We start from the raw sequence: 21,344 nt of genomic DNA, 5'->3' as shown, positions 1-21,344 counted from the left end.
GTGAGGTTGGGCAAGTTTTTTTAATATTGTAAGGGTTTCTTGGTTAGTTTGTGTTTTATTGTAAAGAGAAGTAGTTTTTTTTTTTTTTTTTTTTTTTTTTTTTGTTCCTTCTGTATTAGTCTTCTTTTGTGACAATGATGAGGTAAACCAGCACTTTCTGAATCCTGTAAAAGTTCTTTGACTAGTTTGTTTTATTGTGAAGTGGCTTTGTTCCATGAGGATTTTTCTCTCTTCGTCTGGTCATAAATACTTTGCTGTGCTAGTCTTTTTTATGCCGTAAACTGGGTGGCACGATGAGCTGAGCCAACACTGCATGGATATTTTAAGGGTTCTTCGACTAGTTTGTTTTATTGTGAAGTGGTTTTGTTCCATGACGGTTTGTTTCTCTTCCCCTACTTGTAAATACTGTGCTGTGCTAGTCTTTTTCGCACCATGAACTGGGTGGCATGATGAGCTGATCCAACACTGCAAGGACAATCTTTGGGTTCTTTGATAAGTCTGTGTTTTGTGGTGACATGAAGTGACTCTGCACTCTGTGGGTTCCTGCTGCTCCTCCAGCCTGTCAATACTGTACTGCACTAATCTTCTCTGTCTCATGAACTGCAAATACTTACAAACTCTTTACTGGGAAAACTTTCATGTATGTGCAGAAAGATTCTCACTGCATTCATTTTTTAAAGATATGAACACAGATCAAACTACAGTCTTCTTTTTTCTATTTAAGATGTGAAGACAAGCCTGGATACCACACATAAATACTTGACTAACAACACAAAGCCTTCATTTAGCCTTAGACCAATTCCTCCTGAAGACAAACAGCTGTTTCTACCACTAAACCATTACACTCTTCCTCCAATCCATCACTGTGATTGACTGAGGTTAGCACTGTGAGGCTGCTGGGGGGTGGTCAAGGGGTGGGTAAGGGCCAAGGGGGAGGGGAGGGGGCTAAGGGAGGGAGTCATCTATACCAGTAATGTCCAAGATGGCTTGCCAGTCATCCTGTGCTGACTCTGAAATCACATAACAGCTGGTGTAATGCACGCCGGGGAGAGATTTTAGTATGGGGGAGTGGAGGAGAAGACAAAGTGGTTTAAATATTAGAACTGCCTGCTGGAGGCTGACTTGACTTGTTGACTTGACTTAACTTGTTGATGTGACTTAACTTGGTGACTTAACTCTAAACTGTGAGGGACTGCAATGCTCTAGTCCTGCTGGGTGTGTAGAGGAGGGGAGGACAAGACCAGTTCATACATTACAGAACTGCCTGCTGGGGACTGACTTGAAGACTTAACCTGTTGACTTGACTCTCTACTGTATAATACTACTATGCTCTAGTCTTGTTGTATGTGGTGAGTGTGGGAGGAGACGCTAGCTTAAACATTACAGAACTGCCTGCTGGTGGGGCTGACTTGATGATTAACCTGTTGATTTAACTTAACTTGCTGACTTGACTCTCCACTGTGCAATGCTATGCTCTAGTCCTGCTGTGTGTGGGCAGTGTGGGAGGAGATGCTGGCTTAAACATTACAGAACTGCTTGCTGGGGGTGCTGACTTGATGACTTAACCTCTTGATTTAACTTAACTTGCTGACTTGACTCTCCACTGTATAATACTACTATGCCCTAGTCCTGCTGTATGTGGGGAGTGTGGGAGGAGACGCTGGCTTAAACATTACAGAACTGCCTGCTGGGGGGCTGACTTGACTTGACTTGACTTGACTTGAAGTGCCTTGACTCTCCAGTGACAGGGGTTGCATTACTCTAGTTCTGGTGGTTGTAGGGAATCCAAAGTTTGTGTGGGAGGGACCTGCCACCCCGCTAACATGGGGGTGACCTTCCTTGCTCTAAACTCTTTCCGCAGGGAAGCGGCTGGCCAGATGACCACCAGGCGGCCATGGCTGAATGAATGAGAGAGCCAAGGAGCAAAGTAACGGCAGCAAGGGGGCGCCACAAACACAAGCAATGAGGAAACCATGAGTAAGGGGAACTGAGGCCAAATATAGAGGAATCAAAATGTAAACAAGACAATGGGAGGGAAACTCATTCAAAAGGCTGAAAAAGAAAAATGGAGCATATTACAGTACATAGAAATAATACAGGTACACTATAAGGAGATAGGCAGCAGTACAGGAACAAAACGTACTGAGGGAGGTACGTAAATAAAGACAAGCGGGAGAACCGAAAGATGGAAAATTGGGGCATACTATACCTGGCATGTAGTAATATCCATTGCCAGCTTAAAAACAGAGAGGAAGGTCCATTAACACCTGCGTGAGGGAAGGAAGGGTACAACACTCTTACCTGGAGATGAGGACAACACCTGTCTCTCGTCAGCTGCTGGGCCTCCCTCCTACACCTATTAAGCCTACACTGGTACATCCACGCAAGGCTACACTATCTTGAAAAAGTTTAAATAATCTCTGTTTTGCATGCTTGTCTGACTGACTGACTGACTGACTGACTGACTGACTGACCGACTGGTGTGATATGAGATGTCCTGAATCCCATGAATAAAGCCCAGTTAAGTCAAGCTATGCCTGTGTCTTGAGGCAGTTCTGACACGACATGGCTGTCACAACACCTGCCATCCTGTCCTGAGGGGCACTGCATGGCTACTCTGGCAACACACACACACACTGAGCTATTACTTGACAGGCAGGATGCTTTACCAGTTCTAGAGAAGTGAAAACCCTTCAGAAAACCTTTATATTGGCTCAGAAACATTAAATCCTTATCTATCCATCCATTCCTGCTCTAGCCTCCCCATCTCCATCCCCCCTCCCTTCCTCGGCCAGCAAAGACACCGCCACAGCACCACCGCCACAGCACGCACCACAGCACCACAGGGACACCACCGCCGTGCTGTGTCGGTGCGTCCGCTGTGCCGCTGTCCTGCCACGGCCGCCACTCACCGATCTCTGGCCCGTACGCTGTGATCTGGTTGAGGCCCATCATGGTGGTGGAGTACGGGATGGGCCGCAGGGGCTTCTCAAGATTGGGTGCAGACTTACTCCAGCGCTTCTGATTGGTGTCGTGGTGGTGTGGGATGATGTGGCCGCGTTCCTTCTGGTGTGCTGTGCTGGGCCCCCAAGTCTTGCCCTTCACGCCGTCTGCTGGTACTGCAATGATAACGTGAGGTGGTGTTATTGCTGGTCTTGGCCACGTGTCTCTCTTGCTTGGTCACGCTCAGTCACTTTTCGCACTTTCCTCGTCAATGTGGAAGTTGCGGAAACGTTTGACTAGACTGAGTGAGAAGTTTAAAGTGAATGTTGTTTTTAAGCTTATCATTGCTTGTGCAGGATTTTGAATATTGTCTAAAGGGAAAGAGTTAATTAAAAAGTTCATGGCAAAGAGAACTGAATAGTTTTTCTTTGTTGATTACTTGAATGTGATCTAAGTTAAGCACAATGTTGATGTCAGAAGGTGGATCCATCACAACCACGGTAGCCTAACTCAAAACATCTACACATCTTTAAAAAGGCAGACGTCAGCATTCAGACACACCGCAGGAGGGTATAAAAGTCATTCCTGAAGGCGAGAGTCAGAGTGAGAGACAGAAGAGAAAAGAGACAAGGAGGAGAAGAATGACAGAGATGCAGAGATAGAGTATGTCACTAGACTGAAAAACAAGACTCCTAAGATGAAGGAAGGAAGAGAAGAAGTGTACCAGTCCTTACTCAGTTTTCTAGACTAATTCTGCCTCAGTGTGACACCTACACAGGACTACACAGCACACCAGCACATGCACAGCACAGGCCAACACCAGCACCAACAGCACCAAAACATTTCCAGCCACACCACACCCTGAGGCTGCACCACTTAGGGCCCCAGGAAGATACAGGTAGCTTAAATCACCTCAGAGATTCTCCAAGATCGTGAATTCAGACAGCCAATGTAAGTGTAACGAGTGTGACGCTGGGCAGGCAATGCTGAGGGTGAGTCAGTGGTCAGGAAAAAGTGGTGCAGTGATTGTCCTGTCCTAAAGGCTGAGGTCAAAGGGCAGGAGTATGTGGGAACAGGGGGAAGCAAGGAGGGTCATGTTTATGTTAGCATACACAAGGTTCAGTGACAGGGTATCCACGGTATAGGTGAGGCAGGGAGGCTGGTGACTCTCTCTCGTGTGTCAGTTAACTAGTCTTGCATTATTCACAGACTTCACTGCCTGTATATGTGATTGAGAGCCTTGCTGTGTCTGTGTGTGTGAGAGATGGACATAAGACTAAGTGCTGTCATGCCTCACCTATGCCAAGGACTGGAAGGGTATTCATTATGCAAAATGTGAAGATCTGACACAAGAAAGTCAAGGTAATGAAGTAAGATGTGAAGTGCTACAGATCTCTTTGCTGGCTTGTGGATCAGTTCATGAGTGGCAGTGCTGTGATCTCTCTCTCTCTCTCTCTCTCTCTCTCTCTCTCTCTCTCTCTCTCTCTCTCTCTCTCTCTCTCTCTCTCTCTCTCTCTCTCTCTCTCTCTCTCTCTCAACAAGCACAAGCAAGATCTGAGTAACATCACAGTGACAGTTAAGACTTACAAAGAGTAGAGTGTCATCATTATACAAGCACACAATGCATAGTGAAGTAATGAGTGGAGGTGAAGACAAAACATGAGGGAGAGGAAGGCGTGTTGAAGGCAGAAGAGAGGCATGCACCAGGGAACACACCATACCTACACTTACTTTGGTACTTTAAAATATTACAAAGTATGCTAGGTTGGCATGGCAGGTTTTCTAGTGAGCATACTAAAGGGAAAGAGAAAACGAGCATTAGATTCCGTGCAGTTAGACAAGGCTGACTGACTAACTCAATGACTGGCTGACCGATTAACTAACTGACTCACTGAATTAACTGGCTGACTGAGTGGTGTAGTAAAGTGTTGTAAAGTGGAGATGGAAGACTGGTGGTGAGTGAAAGGACAACAGCACTTAGAGAGGCAGTAAATATGTTAGTGTCCTGCAAATTAACTCCTATATCTTCTCAGTCGTAACCTCTTTGCCTCTTTACTGGTAGTCACTTCTTGCTGGTATTCAGAGCACCATGGAAACTTGCTTACAAGGACACAGAAGAAACAGTGAAGTGACAGAGAGGCAAGAGGTTAATCTTATCCCGTAGAATTGTTTAAGTGGTAAAAAGTGCCTGTTTATGAGAAAAGTGAAAGTGAGACAATAAGTTAATTTAGATTTTTTTGTTAGAATCAAGCAGTGTAAAAATGAACGTCTAAAAAGTTATAGATGTTCATAAGGAAAATTGGTTCATAGAAAAATGAAAAAGAGAGAAAGAATGATTCAATTTTTATATTTTTAAACTGTGGAATTGTTTAGGTACTGTTACAATAAGCATCTGAAAAACTTACGGACGTTTATGAGAAAAATTGATTCATTTGAAGTGAAAGAGAGAGAGAACAAGTTACTTTTATCTTTTTTAAGGCTGTAGAATTGTTCAAGCAGTACAAAATTTAGAAGTTAACAAAGGAGTCCAAAAATCTCAGTCCAAATATTGTGAGTCAATTTTCTGACATGACTTGACCTGACCTTTAGCACCTCTCTAAGCATTACTGACCTTCTGGATGTGGGTCTGTCTGTCTGTATGTATGTATGGGTCTGTCAGTCTGTATGTATGTATATGTGTTTTTACATACACATCTCTCTCTCTATATAATGCATAATGAGGAAAGGCCACACACACACACACACACACACACACACACACACACAGACATAGACGAAGTACTCACAGATTGGTTGAAAAAAGGAAATAAATCTATAAAAAATAAACCATGTATGATAAGAAATGGCCTGACAATTTCTATTTCCTCCAACACAAACACCTTCCAACTTGTAGAGTGAAGGGAATGGTACACGAGGCACACTCCGGTCGCTATTACCTTGTCGAACTCTTCCCTTACAAACTTGCTTCTTCTTTTAATGCAAGACAAAGTAACTCAACCCGTCAAGCCATTTCTCTGCCTCACATCATTACGTACTCTGACTGACTGACTGACTGACTGACTGACTGACTGACTGACTGACTGACTGACCGACTGACTAACATGAAAACACAGATTGGCTGACTGACTGACTGAGTGATGGATTAACTTACTAACATGAGAACAATGACTGATTTACTCTTCCTATCTCACTGACATGACAACACACACACACACACACACACACACACACACACACACACTAACAAACATGAAAACAGACAACCTACCCACCTACCTACCTAACAAACAAACAAACATAAAAACGCACACACACTGCCTAAACAAAGAAGAACACGCACATAAACACCTGGACAACACCTGGGTACCACAACTTGTCCTTGAAACACTGACATGCCGTCCTAACTCACCTCTACACACAGGGAAGACACAGAGGGTGGGGCAAGAAGGGCACAGCAAGGGAGGGATAAGTGTCGACATCCAAATACACGCATACACACACACACACACGCAGGGGTTTCTCAGTGGTGTATTTGCTGTCTTGCGATTGGACGTCACCAGTGCACATTTGAGTCATTTTGAGTTTTATATTGGGGTGTTTATTTTTTGTAATTTCTTATTTTTTTTTTTTAGAGTTTGTTTATATGTTTAATCTACACTATGATTTGTTTTATTTATTTATTTGTTTATTTTATTTATTTACTTTTTTATACATTAAATTTACGTCACTATTTATCAAGTTATTGGGACGTTTTTTCTTTATATAGTCTTTTTTTATGTACGTTAAACATACGTCACAATATTTATCAAACTTAGGAAAACAGAGGAATTAAATAGTTAAGATGTAGCTTTATCCCCAAGAGCACCTTTAGAAATAAAACTTTAAACCTACACCACAACATTATTCTAAGCTTGAGAAGGTTAAACAGCCAAACGATAAGGTCATAAACACAAACAGCACTAGCACCATTCCCAGCAGTGTCTTAATAAATCAACTTTGAGACTACACTGCAATATTTAACCAAGCCTGACTGAAAACAAACCAACTGTCCCCATTAGCATCTTTAAAAATCTCCTTACTCTTTCATCACACTCAAACAAATCACTCAAAGGACACAAGATCCCCACGCTGAGGCTGCACTGATGACACCCAACCATAAGACAAACAAACAACACTCAGATTAAGTCCTCGGGAAAGATTACTTGTGCCTGGCGTCCGTGGAAGAGGAAGGAGGCCAGGGAGGGAGGTACTAAAAGATAGAGGCCTGTATTCTGACACACTTCTACATTGCACCTCCACTGCTTTCAAAAGGCTCTTTGTGAAGTTACACAGGTTTCTAAGAGTGTATTTAAGATTCTAGTGGCAGATTAACAAGTTTTCAACATTATCAACAGGAGAAACACTCTTGAGAACCCAGCTAATCATCTCTGTAGCCTTTGAAAATAGTCGTGGTGAGAGAGCAGAGCATTTCAGAAGACCTAAGACAGGGAGGGAGAGGACTTGAGGTACAGCAGGGTATTAGTAAGAGGCAGAGTAAACATGCTGAGTAGGGAAGGGCAGGTCCTCACACACCAAGCATGCCACAGCAGAAGTTCTTATATTCTTCCTCCTTCAGTGTGTGAGTGAGTGAGTGAGTGAGTGAGTGAGTGAGTGAGTGAGTGAGTGAGTGAGTGAGACAAGGGCTGGGATTCTGAAATGCTGTAGTGTCTCTTATCATTAGTTTCAAAGGCTACAGAGGTGATTAACTGGGTTCTCAAGGGTGTTTTTAGACAGTATACAGAATTTTAGTGTCATTAAGCTTGTGTAGATGCCCCTGAGAACACCAGTAACTTCCACTGCAGCCTGTTCAGTGTTGTTAGGATAAGATGTTGAAATGTTTTGAGAATACTGGTGAGAGAGAGAGAGAGAGAGAGAGAGAGAGAGAGAGAGAGAGAGAGAGAGAGAGAGAGAGAGAGAGAGAGAGAGAGAGAGAGAGAGAGAGAGAGAGAGAGAGAGAGAGAGAGAGAGAGAGAGAGAGATCCACTCCTATCCAAGTTTATCGTATAAGGTGTACTTTCATCTGTGTGTGTGTGTGTGTGTGTGTGTGTGTGTGTGTGTGTGTGTGTGTGTGTGTGTGTGTGTGTGTGTGTGTGTGTGTGTGTGTGTGTGTGTGTGAGCAAAGAAGATGTCCACCTGAGTCATAGAAGACAGGATAAACACAACACTAACCAACACACACACACACACACACACACACACACACACACACACACACACCAGGACCTGAAACCTCCAGAAGGCAGACATTAGTGAGTCACAGATGGGACAGTCAAGGGGGGAAGGGGACACAGGGAGGGCATCACTTTGACTTGAGACCAAAGAACAAGGGGGCAGTGAATGAAGAGGGGGAGGGACAGTTACTCAAGATTAACACCACACTCTGAAACACTTCTGGCCGCACCTCCACTACTTTCCAAAGGTTCTAATTGAAGTTGTGCAGGTTTCTAGAGGTGTTTTTTAAGGTTCTAGTGGTGGATTTAACTAGATCTCTATAGTACTGACAGGAGAAGCAGTCTTGAGAACCTGGCTAGTGATCTCCGCAGCCTTGGAAGGTAGTCATGGTGAGGGGTGAAATGTTTCTGAACATGGGGCAGCACAGTTCAAACCAAGGGGGTGATTTGAGTTAAGGGACCAAAGTGGGGGGAGGATGTGCTTCACTATACACTGGAGCGTATCAAAAGACAAACAACAGGCAGCTAGTGGAAAAATGTAAACACAAGCTTTTCCTATTAATATTTCTCTCTGTCATATATAAAATCGTGGGCCATCTCTGACTAAGTGACACTCGTCCTATGGAAAAAGAAACAGTTTACAGCAGCCGAGCATCAAGGAAGAGAGTAGATGAACTGTAAGAGTGTTAAAAAAAAAAAAAAAAAAAGATAATAAACAGTTAGTACAGCGACTATATATGTAAAGATCTTTGGGCCGAGATTTGGTGCAGTAAGTCCTTGTGAAACACCTTTGCTATTGTGCATCATCTTAGCTGAGACATGTAGATAGAGAACAGTGATATTCTTTAGTAAATTATGCGCTGTGGTGTTAATATGTACGCTGTGAATTATTTAAAGAGAACAAAACATAATAATTCGTAGATGTGGTTGTGTTCATGATTATGTTAGCCAAGAGTTCTGATGACACACGCAGAAGGTGACGGTTGCTACTTGACTTGCTGCACCTGTGTCTGAGGCCGCGACAACTCTTCATTCTTCAGGGAGGAGGAGGGGACGGCACTACTCACTGGACTCACATGCTCCTTGCTTGCGGCTCCCAGCGGCTGCCCCAGCAATGCCAGGGCCACTACTCACCCTCACTGCCCCCACCACTCACACACACACACACACACACACACACACACACACACACACACACACACACACTCATTCACACATCACCAGTAGTTCTCATCACTCATGCAGTCACACACACCCTCTCACTGTCCTCACTACTCACTCACACACTCAGACACTCACACACCCACCACATACCTTCACTGGTCTCCTGACTCACACACACTCTACACTGACTCACTGTCCTTCCTTCCTTCCATCATATGTCCCACTCCACACTCACTATTCTTTCCTCCACATACACCTTTTTCCACTCCATGCTCAGTTCTTCACACCTCACAATCCAGCCACTTCTTCCCCTGCACCACTTCTCCTCTCCTCCTCTCATCTCATCTCCCACCTTTTCCTCGTCACCAGCCCTCACACCCTCCCAGGCACTGCACACTGCACCGTATTCTGAAACATCTCTGCGCCACACACAACTACTTTCAAAAGGCTCTGGATGAAGTTACACGGGGTTTTGAGGGTGTTTTTATGGTTCTAGTGACAGATTATGATGGTCTGTATATTGTTAACAGGAGAAACAGTCTTGAGAACCCGGCTAATCATCTCTGTGGCTTTTGAAAACAGTCATGGTGAGGGAGTGAGGCGTTTCAGTATACCGGCCTCTGATACACAGGAACACAGGGACTTGGTAGATGGTGGTGGTGGTTGTGAGGGCGGTGGGTGGCCTGGTGTGTGTCCGTCCCTCCTCCTCCTCCGAGCCCAACAAGTGTGTGCATCCAGACAGTTAAGGAGATAGTTTATCATGCAAGCAGATCTCAACAAGTGAGGAGAGACTGTTTAGCTGCCAACACGTGTGGCATGTTTCACTTGGTGCTGCACATCCGTTTACTGCACTAGACTAGCTAAGTAAATGGCTGATGTATGTAGAGATATCAAGAGATTAAAGACAGCCATGGTGGGGGAGCTTAGGTGAATGTCAGACAACCCCTTGTATCACTCACGTACTTGTCCTCATGTAAGGCGCAGGGGAACGCAGGCCTAGATAACAATTATTCCCCAACAGCCATTTCAAATGTTGTATTACTGTAATGTGACGGGGAACACGGCCTAAATGACTGCTGCGCCCCGCTAACTCCACCACAGCGGGTGCCAGAGTTAGTGGAGGGAGAGTTGAATTATGCATTACACACTACACACTGTCAAGCCTCCGCCCACGCACCTCGTCTTGGGGTCCTTTGCCTCGCCCCTCCCACACGTCATCCTTGTCATTACCAACTCCTTCCCACACCAGGGCTCAAGGCACAAATGTAGCTAGTTCTTTGTATAAACACTGAAGGAAGTGTGACTCTAATACCAGGCTCAAATGTCAATAATTCTCTGTGTAAATACTTAAGAATATGACTGGAATGTGAAGTATGTCTTGTTTGGTGTCTGGTTCATCTATAATCCCAGTTCTTTGTATAAATACTCTGGCAACTGAAACTGTAATGTGACACCAGGCTCCTATAATGCTAGTTCCTTGTATACACACTTGAGAATAACTTTACTGCGACTCTTAATGCCTTGTTTGATCCCTGGCTTAGATGCAACAGTAATTCTTTGCATAAACACTTAGGAATATGACTCTACTGACTGATGCCTTGTTTGGTGCCTGGAGAAAATGTAAACCTGGTTCCCTGCATAAATAAAGAGTGATGTGAGTGACTCTTTGGTTCCCTGTGACCGTGGCGGGCGACGTGTGGGGAGGCAACACAAATGACACCTCAACAAGACACGTGAGACGGAGGCCGCATGGTTATCATATCTGGAAATTACACATAGTCTATTATTGCATTAAAACTGTGGCATGGGGAGAAAAAAGGCAAATTTGCATGAGACTTGGTTGATAATAAGTCATGAGGGGGACATATGATACTAAATTTAGATTGGTTTGGGGGGGAAACGTAATTAGTATATTAGTTTGCATGTTAAGAAAGGTATATATCACACATAGGTTAGGGTAAGCCTTAGCCTACACCAGGGGTCACTCAGGAAGATAACAGGGAGGAATTAAATGAAGAAAATGACACTGGGATTAATCGAGTAAGAGGCTTGGAAATTTTTTGCTACCTAACATGTATGGTGAAAAAAATAACGCTGGTAATCTATTTGTTATTCACCTTCATTTCTAACTCTCTAATTCATACACACATACACACAGTACAGGCTTCCCCTTTGTAAGCCTGTGTGTTTGTGACTAGTGAACGGCAGAAGGTTCTATCACACTATTGCAATGTAGAGAGGGGGATGGCTGGTGACTGGCCTGCCTGTTGGGGGAGCAGCACTGGCACCATCACACACCCACTACCTACATGCTTTTGTCACCTCACTGCTGCACTCTCATAAGGGACATTCCTGCATCTCTACTGTACCTAGGCCTAACTGTTACCTAGATTTCCCACACTACCTGTCTTAATCCTTTGAATGCTACAGCTCCTTGTCTCCTTGATATTACAGTTTTGTATAATTCTAGCTGAAGGTTTTGAAGGAATATACTCATGGTGAAAGGTATTGTATATCTAGTAATGTTATTTAGTAATTGTACTTTAATTTTTCATAGGTAAGATAGCCAAGGGTTGCTAAAGAAAATTTGTATGTGGCATTTAGAGTCAAAGGGTTAAAATGGTCAATGTTGAATTTCATTTTCTACATGGTGGTGAAAATTGTGTTGCAGTGAGATTACCTTTACACTCCCGCATCTCTACCATACCTAAACCATCTAAAATATTCCCGTAAGTTCCTCTGCACACTGTCTTCAACTGCTTTTGCCTAACTGTACTTTTTAGGTGTCAGTGTGAAAACCATGTCATTTTAAAACTCCTACAACTTTACTGTCCCCTTGATTCCTTGTACACACTGACTGAAACTGCTGAGTGACTTAATTATTTACTAGATTCTACAGTAATATTCTGGTGCACTGAGGTCGTTTTCAAGCCCCACCATGTCAGTACTTAAACAATGCAAACAGCTGTGCCTCCAAATTCAACCTTTTAGATGCTGAAGTCAACAACAAAACTGTTTCAGAGCAACTTAGATTATATTCACCAACACTATTCGTTAAGTTCCCTACACACACTGGGGAGGGGGAAGAAGGGAGGGAAAGGAGGGAACAGGAAAGAAGTGGGAGGAAAGAAAGTGGAGGAAAAGAATCGTGAGGAAAGAGAATGAAGAGGAATGGAGGAAAGAATGGAAAGGAAAAGAATCGAGAGGAGAAGAATGGGGAGGAAAAAGAATGGAGAGGAAAAAAAAGGAAGGGAAGAAAGGAGACAAAAAGGGGGATAAAATGAGAGGAAAGGTGAGGACATAAACTCTTCACCTTTCAAACACTAAAACTCAACACTTGCCATCTACTTCAGGCAAGGGAAGTGATGTTTATCCTTGAATATCGCACCACAACACCTCAATGAAGCAACACCCTGACACACCTGCACCAGCTGCGTCCACTCACCAAATAGCCGAGCAAATCACTTAAGAAAACATGACAACAACTTTAAAATACCATAGAAGTTAGAAGAGACTTACAAAACAATCTAGATCACTATCATAATGTAGTTCTGATGCACAGAGGATCCACTGCATCTATTCACCAAACAGTTACACACATTATACTTCAAAACGTTTCAGAATCAATAAGCGAAATCCTGAAAGTTACAAATTATGTCGCACAGTCACCCAGGTCACCTCCACACACGTTTTTGGTGCAAAGGACATGACTCAAGGGCAAAGAGAGGCAGAGACAAGTAAGTGTAAGGCAGATTTCTGGGTTAACCTGGCTTCTTCCGAGACACTATTGCTGTTGTCTTCTCAGGAGCAGTGAGTGAATGCACTTTTTATTACAATGTTTAGCTGTCTTTCACTAAATGGCATTGTAATGTACCAATGTGATGTTGATAATGGTTAAAATGTGAACAGATAAATAAAATAAAAACAAATGAACAAAAAGAAAAGAAAAAATAGAGAAAAATAAATAAAAAAGAAAATACAAAACAGCAGACAAAGTTTATAAATGGAAGAAAATAAGAAAAAAAACTGTCATTTCATCAACATCTCGCTCCTTCACTGCACTCCCTGACACCTTCACACACTCCTGTCCACTTAGCTCACCTGTCACCGCACCTCACCCCCCTTCCCTCAGACACTGGTGGTGCTCAAACACTCACATCCTTAACCTTCCTTCCAGCCTCCACACATCAATCCAGACCCAAGTGTGCCTCCCTCACTGGTACCAGGAAGCAGCCACCAATACATGCTTGTCACTCTTGCCTCCACCACTCACACTAAGACGCTCTCCTAACTGAACACACACAACGAGACTGAGCACCATATTCTGAAAACACTTCCACACCACACCTACACTTTCAAAAGCCTCTAGTTGAAGTTGCAAGGGTTTTTAAGGGTGTTTTTACAATTCCAGTGGCAGGTTTACAAGATTTCTGCATTAGCAACGGGAGAAACGCCCTTGAGAACCCGGCTAATTGTCTCTGTGGCTTTTTGGAAGAAGTGGTAGTGAGAGAGCAGAGCGTTTCCGAATATGGCCCTGCGATGCGTCTCAGCGGACAGAGTAATGATGAGGTGAGGCTGAGAGTGTGCACTGCAGCGAGGAAGGAAGGCCGAGCTGAGTGGTACAGTGCAACACACACTACACAACACAACGCAACAGTGGTTCTGGTGCATCTGTAAAAAGTACCTGTCCTTTCTTTTAGCAAACTCTGCTCATTACTCAGCACTCACTCATCTTAACATTAGTGAGTCTACAGTAACTCATAAACTTTCCTGACCTCCTCCCTGACTAACAAAAGAGAAACAGATGATCCTTAAGTCTAGCCAGAGTCAACACTGCACACTGGCATTTACTCCTCAGCTGTATGAGTAACACACTGTTAGTTGAAGCAAGTGGTACGCAAAAATAGTCTAATATTTTCCACTGCGATGCTCTCTACGGCAACAGTCACTTTTGAACGCCAGCACTTGGAGAGGCAGCCGGGGGGCCTCTGGGTGGGGGGCGGGGGCAACACAAGGCTGGGCGGCGACACTCAACGTTACAGTGAATACAGGTGGAGTACTACTGATACAATGAGTACTAGGGACACCACTAGAGGGGAGACAGTGGGGAGCATTACAGAGGCGGCAGGGTTAAGTGAAGAATACATTAGACTATTTTGGCTGGAACGCTCATGCCTATCTTGTCAGCTCTCAGCCCTGTCTAGCAAGAGAGAGGCAAGTCACTTACATGCAATGGCCTTCAGTCTGGGCAGGTTAGGGGAGCCTGGCGGGCTGTCAGGGCTTGTGGGGTTAAGAACAACACCAGCGGTTGGCTGCACTGTGATGTGATGCCGGAAATCTACAGAAGAGTAAGAGAGAGAAAGAGAATGCTGAGGAATTACCATCATGCACCCACCCTGCCCTCACCCGTCACCCATTTCCCCCATTCCCCCACACCACGATGCTCTCCTCCCCTTCCCTGGTTAATCCTGCATTCTTCTCCATTGCCGTCCTGCTCTCTGGCCCTTCACTCACCCCTCTCCTATCTCTATCTCCTATCCCATCACCTCATCCCTACACCTCAGTGGTCTCCTCACACACACACACACATACACCACCAACACACACCTTCACTATCAGCACACCTCTCTCACAGCTAAATACCTATCAGCATTCAAGATCACTCCCCACTAGCCCACTTCAGACCACCACTACTACCACTACTAGACCCTCCAATGCCCCAACAAGACCCTGAAGCAGTATGGTCTTGTTAAACTACCAGACATGCCACACCACACACACACACACACACACACACACACACACACACACACACACACACACACACACACACACACACACTACAGAACCTAGCATTGTTCTGCATCATATTACAATCAAGCTGTTCAGGGGACATCACAAAAGGGACAAACAGACAGACAGACAGACAGTATTCCATGACAGCTGAAGTTCTGTTTGTCATGGTGAACGCCACATGGTCAAGAGGTGACAGTGGCGTGCAGGTGACAGTGGCTGGTCTAGGGTCTGCCAGGACACCACACAACACAGGCGCCACAAGTTACTGCGAGGCAAGGCAGTGGTGACAGCCAGACTGTTGAGTGCCACAACATAAGATGCATGGAATGGTACACACACACACACACACACACACACACACACACACACACACACACACACACACACACACACAGGGCACTCAACACTCCTACACTTACACACACATACACACGAGAGACCACAATTTGAACCTAACTAATAAACACTGGGAGGTTCTGTTCGTGAATCTACCCCCACACAACACACTAAAACACACTAGAAGATTTGAAGTGCTGGTAGGACACACAGGAACACTCCTACACAGACACAACTAACCTCTGAACACGTAACACTCAATCTATACAGAGAAGGTTTATGATAGACTGTTGTTTTAGTGACAGACATGCACAGACACTAGTTAACACATCAGAGGCCCCGTGGCTGGCTGGCGGGGGGCAAGTTAGTGACATGAGATCAGAGGGGGACAGCACAGACACACCCACGCACACCCAGGGGCGACGTGCTGTGGTGTGGCCTGGCCGAACACCCCAACGCCTTCTCTTCGGCTGGGAATACCTCAATCATTTGGATTACACTTGGATGCTGGACCACTCACATTAGTAGTAGTAGTAGTAGTAGTAGTAGTAGTGGGTCAGTAGGTTAAGGCATGGGTGTTAAGTTAGGATCATATTCTAGACTATGGTTGGGAGCTTCACAGTACCTACATGCAGATCAGATGCACCCAAGATTCCTACATGCTTCTTGGCTCCACACACACACACTGCACTGCTACCTGGCACCTCACCACCCCACAGAACTAAGGGGTACTGGGGTCTGTGGGGCCGAGTGTGGCTCTACCTGGCTCACTCAGCTCTGATTGGCAGCCGCACCAACGCAAGGGCTTCTATATGGGGGCTGAAGGAATGGGAGGGAGGGGCTTGGGATAGGAGGGAAATAAGAGGAAGGGAAGGGAAATAATGGAGAGAAAAGGAAGGAGTAAAGAAAAGGAAGGAGGAAGGAGGAAAGGGATGAGAGGAAATAAGGAGTTGAGGGATGGGAAAGGAAGGCAGGAGAATAGAGGAAAGGGGAAATAAATGGAGGGGAAGAGAAGGGAAGGAAAAGGAAGGAAAGGAATAGGTAATGGCTGGGAAGGAATGGGAGGAAAGGAGAGGAAAGGAGATGAAGGGAGAGGCTGGAGGGAGGGAGGCTGGCAAAGGAACACAAAATAAGGGATACCTATCATCCTATTAAGCCTCTGAGGGTATGATGGAGACTGAAGGAGGGGCAGCAGGATGGAAAATAAGAACAGGATACCAATTTCATCCTAGCAAGCCTCTGGAATGGGACAAGGGGCTACTGAGGGAGGGGCAGGAGGTCAGGAGGAGAGATCTGCCAACAGAAAATGTGGGTAAGGATGTTATTTCCCCTAGCAAGCCTCCTGAGTGTGAAGGATAGGGGCACTGAAGGAGGGGCAGCAGAAGGGTACTGTAGGGGAAAGGGAGGGCCAGGAGAAGGCACCATGGCTGTAGAAAATGTAGGTAAGGATACTATTTCACCCTAAAAAGCCTCCTGAGTGGGTAAGATGTGGGGGCACTGAAGGAGGGGCAGCAGGGGAGAGCCTGGCAGTGAAGGACCTACCTGATGGGGCGGAGATCTGGTGTGATTTGGTGAGCAGCTTCTTCTTGAATTTCCCCTTGCGTTTCTTGGGTGTTGGCTTAGAGGACTGCTGGATGGCGATGGAGATCTCCCGCTGCAGTAAATCCATCTCTCTGTTGTGTAGCTCTTGTTCTCTCTTCTTCAGCTGCTCCGCGATCTGCTTCTGTTTCACCAGCGTGCGTCGGACCTCCTCCTCCCTGCACCGGAGATCCTGTTGGGGCGGTGTGGGGTTAGGTTCATAGGGTGATTGGGTGAGGTTAGGGTGTGTTGGGTTAGGTTAGGTTATCAATCTTTTTTTTCTTTTTCTTTTTAACTCCTTTTTTCCTCCTATTTTCCATCATTCACATTTTCCTTTTCTATTTCCATCTATTTCCATTTTCCTATTGTCTCCATCTCTCCTTGGCCTTAAACTTTCTCCTCTTCCTCCTTCCAACTTCCTTTTCTCCTCCTCTTCTCCTCCTCCTCTTCATCATCCTCATTCTCCACCAATCACATTTTTCCTTTCCTCTAATTTCACCTATCTTCCTTTTTCTAAACCTCCCACTCTCATTAATCTTCCCTTCTTCCTCCTTCCATCTCCTTTATTCCTCCTCCTCTTTGTCCTCCTTCACTTACATTCTCCTTCATCCTTATCTCGTTGACTTTTTCCTCAATCTCCAGCTTCCAGTGTCCCTGCATGGTGTGGAAACTGTCGTGTGGCGTCTGCGTGAAATTAGAGCGACTAATCTCGTCCAGCTTCTTCAGGATGTCGATGAAGGTTGGGCGTGCATGGGGGTCCAGCTCCCAGCAACCTGTGTGGGAGGTGAGTGTTTGGGTACAAGGATGGATGGATGGCTAGTTCAGGAAGGTTTGGTTATAGTTTAATTGATGGACGGATCTGGATAGCTATGATTGCTGGGTAGATGGGTGGTTCACTGACTGGGAAGGTTACGTAGCATTAATGGTATATAATGTTCTGTCTCAATTTGCAAAGAAATTTTTACCGCATTTGGCTTCTTGGATGACCGCCACTAAATTTTAAACCCACAGTTCAAGTTTCATGTAAGACAAACACGAGTGGAAATCTGGCCTGTAAGACGACCCACACTCACTTCACCAGCTTCCTCTTCACATAACACCATCCCAGCACAAACAGCTACAAACCATCTTAACCACCACAGTAAAAACAGAACAAAATTTTAAACGCTCCAAAGCTTATCCTCCGTAGAACAAACAAGTCCGTCAGTCAGATCCCCAACAATGACCCACAAAATTTTAATACACTTACTTTTCATGAGCTTCCTCCACGCCTCAGGCACAGTGGCGGGGATGTGCAGCCAAAGCTTGTTCATGGCCACTCCGTACGCGATGGCCAGCGTGTCTATGCCTTTGTAGGGAGACTCGCCTGTCAGCAGCTCCCACAGTAACACCCCGTAGCTGCACCAGGGACGCATGGGGGAGGGGTTAAAACACTCAAATTAATGGCCGTTTTAACATTCAGTGAGGGGAGATAGAAGTGAGGAGAGGAGGATAAGGTGAAGTGGATGAAGTGGCATACTTTGAGCCGTAAATCTTGTGTTTTCTTTTCCTGCTACTGCTAAATCGTATGAATCTGGAGGTTAAAACATTGAGATTATTGATGTTTTAGCAATGACGTTTTTTTGAAGTAGTGTATGGTCTGAGTTATAAGTGTAGTGTTTGGTGTGTTGGTGTTGTCATGTACTCTCTAAAATCTGGAGGGTTAGAACACTGAAATTATTGATTGTGTTGAGAATGACGTCTTCTGAAATGATGTACAGATTGAGCCAGAGAAGAAGAAAAGGGAGTTAGAAGGAGAAAGAAGGGAAGATTGGGGATGGGTGGAGGAATTAGGAAAAGGGAGATGGGTGTAATTGGAGTGAGGAAAAGAGGAGTTTAAGAGGAGCTGGAAGGAGGAAGAGGAGAAAGTTTAATGAGGAGTGTTCTGTGCTTTTCCTTCCATCACCAGAACTCTAATCTCTAAAATCTGGATGGTCAGAACACTAGTAATTCCTGGCAGTTTATTTTTCAATGACACAGTAAGAGATGCGATGAACAACAAAGGACAGAGAAATAAGGAACAAACACATATGAATGCACACAGAAGAGATACAGAAGGAACCAGAAGGAGACAGAGAAAGAGAGAGACACCAATACCCTGCACCACTGCACCTAAATACATATAAATAGAAGAGAGACAGAAGATGATAGAAAGACAAATAGGAGACAGAAAAAGGCAAAAAAAACACAAGACAAGAAGACAAAACACATAAACAGACAGACCATCTCAGCCACCCATCCCTCCACACACACACGCACACACCTCCACACATCCGATGCCTTAGAGAAAGTGGATGTCTTGATAACTTCTGGTGCCATCCAAGCATAGGTGCCTGCCGCGGACATCCTGGTAGTCTTGGAAACCTCCCGCGCCAGGCCAAAGTCTGTGATTTTGAGAGTCTTGAACTGAAGGTCGTTGTTGTCAATGCTCTCGCTCAAAAGTACTGTGGGAGAGGCAGGGAGTTAAGTGATGCTGGGCGGGAAATGTTGTTATCGTTTGTTTGTTTGTTTTTATGTACGAGGGCTACAGGACAAGGGGAAATTAATAAGGTGGGAAAGAAAAAGGCTAACTGAGGTGCCTGTCTCCAAATCGAGGCAGAACTGAGTGTCGAAATTGAAGGATAAGTATCTTGAAATATCCTTGAAAGAGGTCAGGTTGTGTTGTGGTGGTGGTGGTGGTGTTGTAATTGTTGTTCATGCTTTCACCTGCCACCACTGAGGGAGAGGCAGAGAGAGCAGGACAGTTAGTGGTGGTTGAGGGAAATGTTGATGATGCTTAGGAGAGACGGTAAGGAGGAAAAAGGTGCCATTGCAGGTGTTGGGAGGGAAATGTTGGTATTAGTTACATCTTTTTGTTGTTGTTGTTGCTCATGTGTAAGATCAGAAAAGACAGGTAATGCTTCATGGAAATCCTTGCTTATTGTTCATTTGTTTTCTGAAGTTAAATAATGAAGAAACATATGAACTCTCTCTCTCTCTCTCTCTCTCTCTCTCTCTCTCTCTCTCTCTCTCTCTCTCTCTCACACACACACACACACACACACACACAAACTACCAAAGGAGAAGTGTGTGCACGAACAATATCCATAAATCTCAGGGAAAATACAGTAATTTACTTATATAGAAAAAAAAGGTAATTTGGTTATAAAAATCTGACATTACGAGCTTGAGTCAATCCTGTTAAACACACACACACACACACACACACACACACACACACACACACACACACTAGGTTCGCCTCATATAAATAAATAAAATAAATACAACAAAAAAAAATAAATAAATAAACAAATAAATAAATAAACATAACATTTTACCAAAAACGAGCCTAAAAAAATATAAGAAACCTAAAAAAAAGAACCTAAAATATACTACTACTACTACTACTACTACTACTACTACTACTACTACTACTACTACTACGAAAGTCACCACAGAAAACGAATTTAAGTAGCAGGAGTAACTTAGCTATATCAATACCAACCCCCCTCCCCCGTGTGTGTGTGTGTGTGTGTGTGTGTGTGTGTGTGTGTGTGTGTGTGTGTGTGTGTGTGTGTGTGTGTGTGTGTGTGTGTGTGTGTGTGTGTGTGTGTGTGTGTGTGTGTGTGTGTGTGTGTGTTTGCTCCCCATTCAAGATTTACAAGATCAAAAACTTGCCCCTGAACTGTTTCTAAATCGCCATATTATGCTAAGTAAGAGAGAGAGAGAGAGAGAGAGAGAGAGAGAGAGAGAGAGAGAGAGAGAGAGAGAGAGAGAGAGAGAGAGAGAGAGAGAGTTGTGGCGGTGAGTAAAGTGGTAATGCGTGTTTAATGTCTTTCTCTCTCTCTCTCTCTCTCTCTCTCTCTCTCTCTCTCTCTCTCTCTCTCTCTCTCTCTCTCTCTCTCTCTCTCTCTGATGAAACAAGTTGAAACGTGTTGCGAATATCAAAGAAAATGGGGAAAAAATTAAACGAGACAAACTTAATAAAAAGAAAACAAAACAATCAAGAGAAGAAAAATAAGAAGAGGAAGAAGAGAGGATGAAGAAGGGAGGAAGAAGAGAGGAAGACAATAATAAAATAAAAGAAAAATGACGATAAAGGAATGAAAAGGAAGGAAGGCAGGAAAGAAGGAAGAATACGAAGAAAAAAAGAAACTGATAAAAAATAAACAAATAAAATCACAGACAACGAAAGGAAAAGAAAAATAGGAATGAATGAAGAAAGAAAGAAAGAAAGAAAGAAAGAAAGAAATGGAGAAAGGACGAATAATAATTGCATAGGTAACAAAAAAAAGT

At 44.3% G+C, this 21,344-nt stretch overlaps 1 protein-coding gene across 14 annotated transcripts in view; it reads right to left on the bottom strand.

The window, feature by feature from the left end:
* LOC135113072 (mitogen-activated protein kinase kinase kinase 11-like) overlaps positions 1–21,344 on the bottom strand; it is a 75,005-nt gene that overhangs the window by 12,595 nt on the left and 41,066 nt on the right. For 5 of the 14 annotated variants that reach the window (XM_064028044.1, XM_064028046.1, XM_064028052.1 and 2 more), the window contains 9 exons: positions 19,330–19,510; positions 18,277–18,425; positions 17,625–17,800; positions 16,992–17,220; positions 14,545–14,655; positions 4,675–4,737; positions 2,913–3,119; positions 2,210–2,236; positions 969–1,010 (listed from right to left, as the gene is read on the bottom strand). In XM_064028044.1, coding sequence (XP_063884114.1) covers positions 969–1,010; positions 2,210–2,236; positions 2,913–3,119; positions 4,675–4,737; positions 14,545–14,655; positions 16,992–17,220; positions 17,625–17,800; positions 18,277–18,425; positions 19,330–19,510 — 1,185 coding nt within the window. Of the gene's footprint in view, positions 1–968; positions 1,011–2,209; positions 2,237–2,912; positions 3,120–4,674; positions 4,738–10,280; positions 10,404–14,544; positions 14,656–16,991; positions 17,221–17,624; positions 17,801–18,276; positions 18,426–19,329; positions 19,511–21,344 lie in introns of all 14 variants that reach the window. The other 9 variants (XM_064028047.1, XM_064028050.1, XM_064028049.1 and 6 more) reach the window with 9 other exon arrangements.

This window comes from Scylla paramamosain, chromosome 25 (genome assembly GCF_035594125.1).
Source record: "Scylla paramamosain isolate STU-SP2022 chromosome 25, ASM3559412v1, whole genome shotgun sequence".
Taxonomy (NCBI): domain Eukaryota; kingdom Metazoa; phylum Arthropoda; class Malacostraca; order Decapoda; family Portunidae; genus Scylla; species Scylla paramamosain.
Note: the sequence above shows the minus strand (reverse complement) of the source record. Positions and strands in the feature narration are given on the sequence as shown.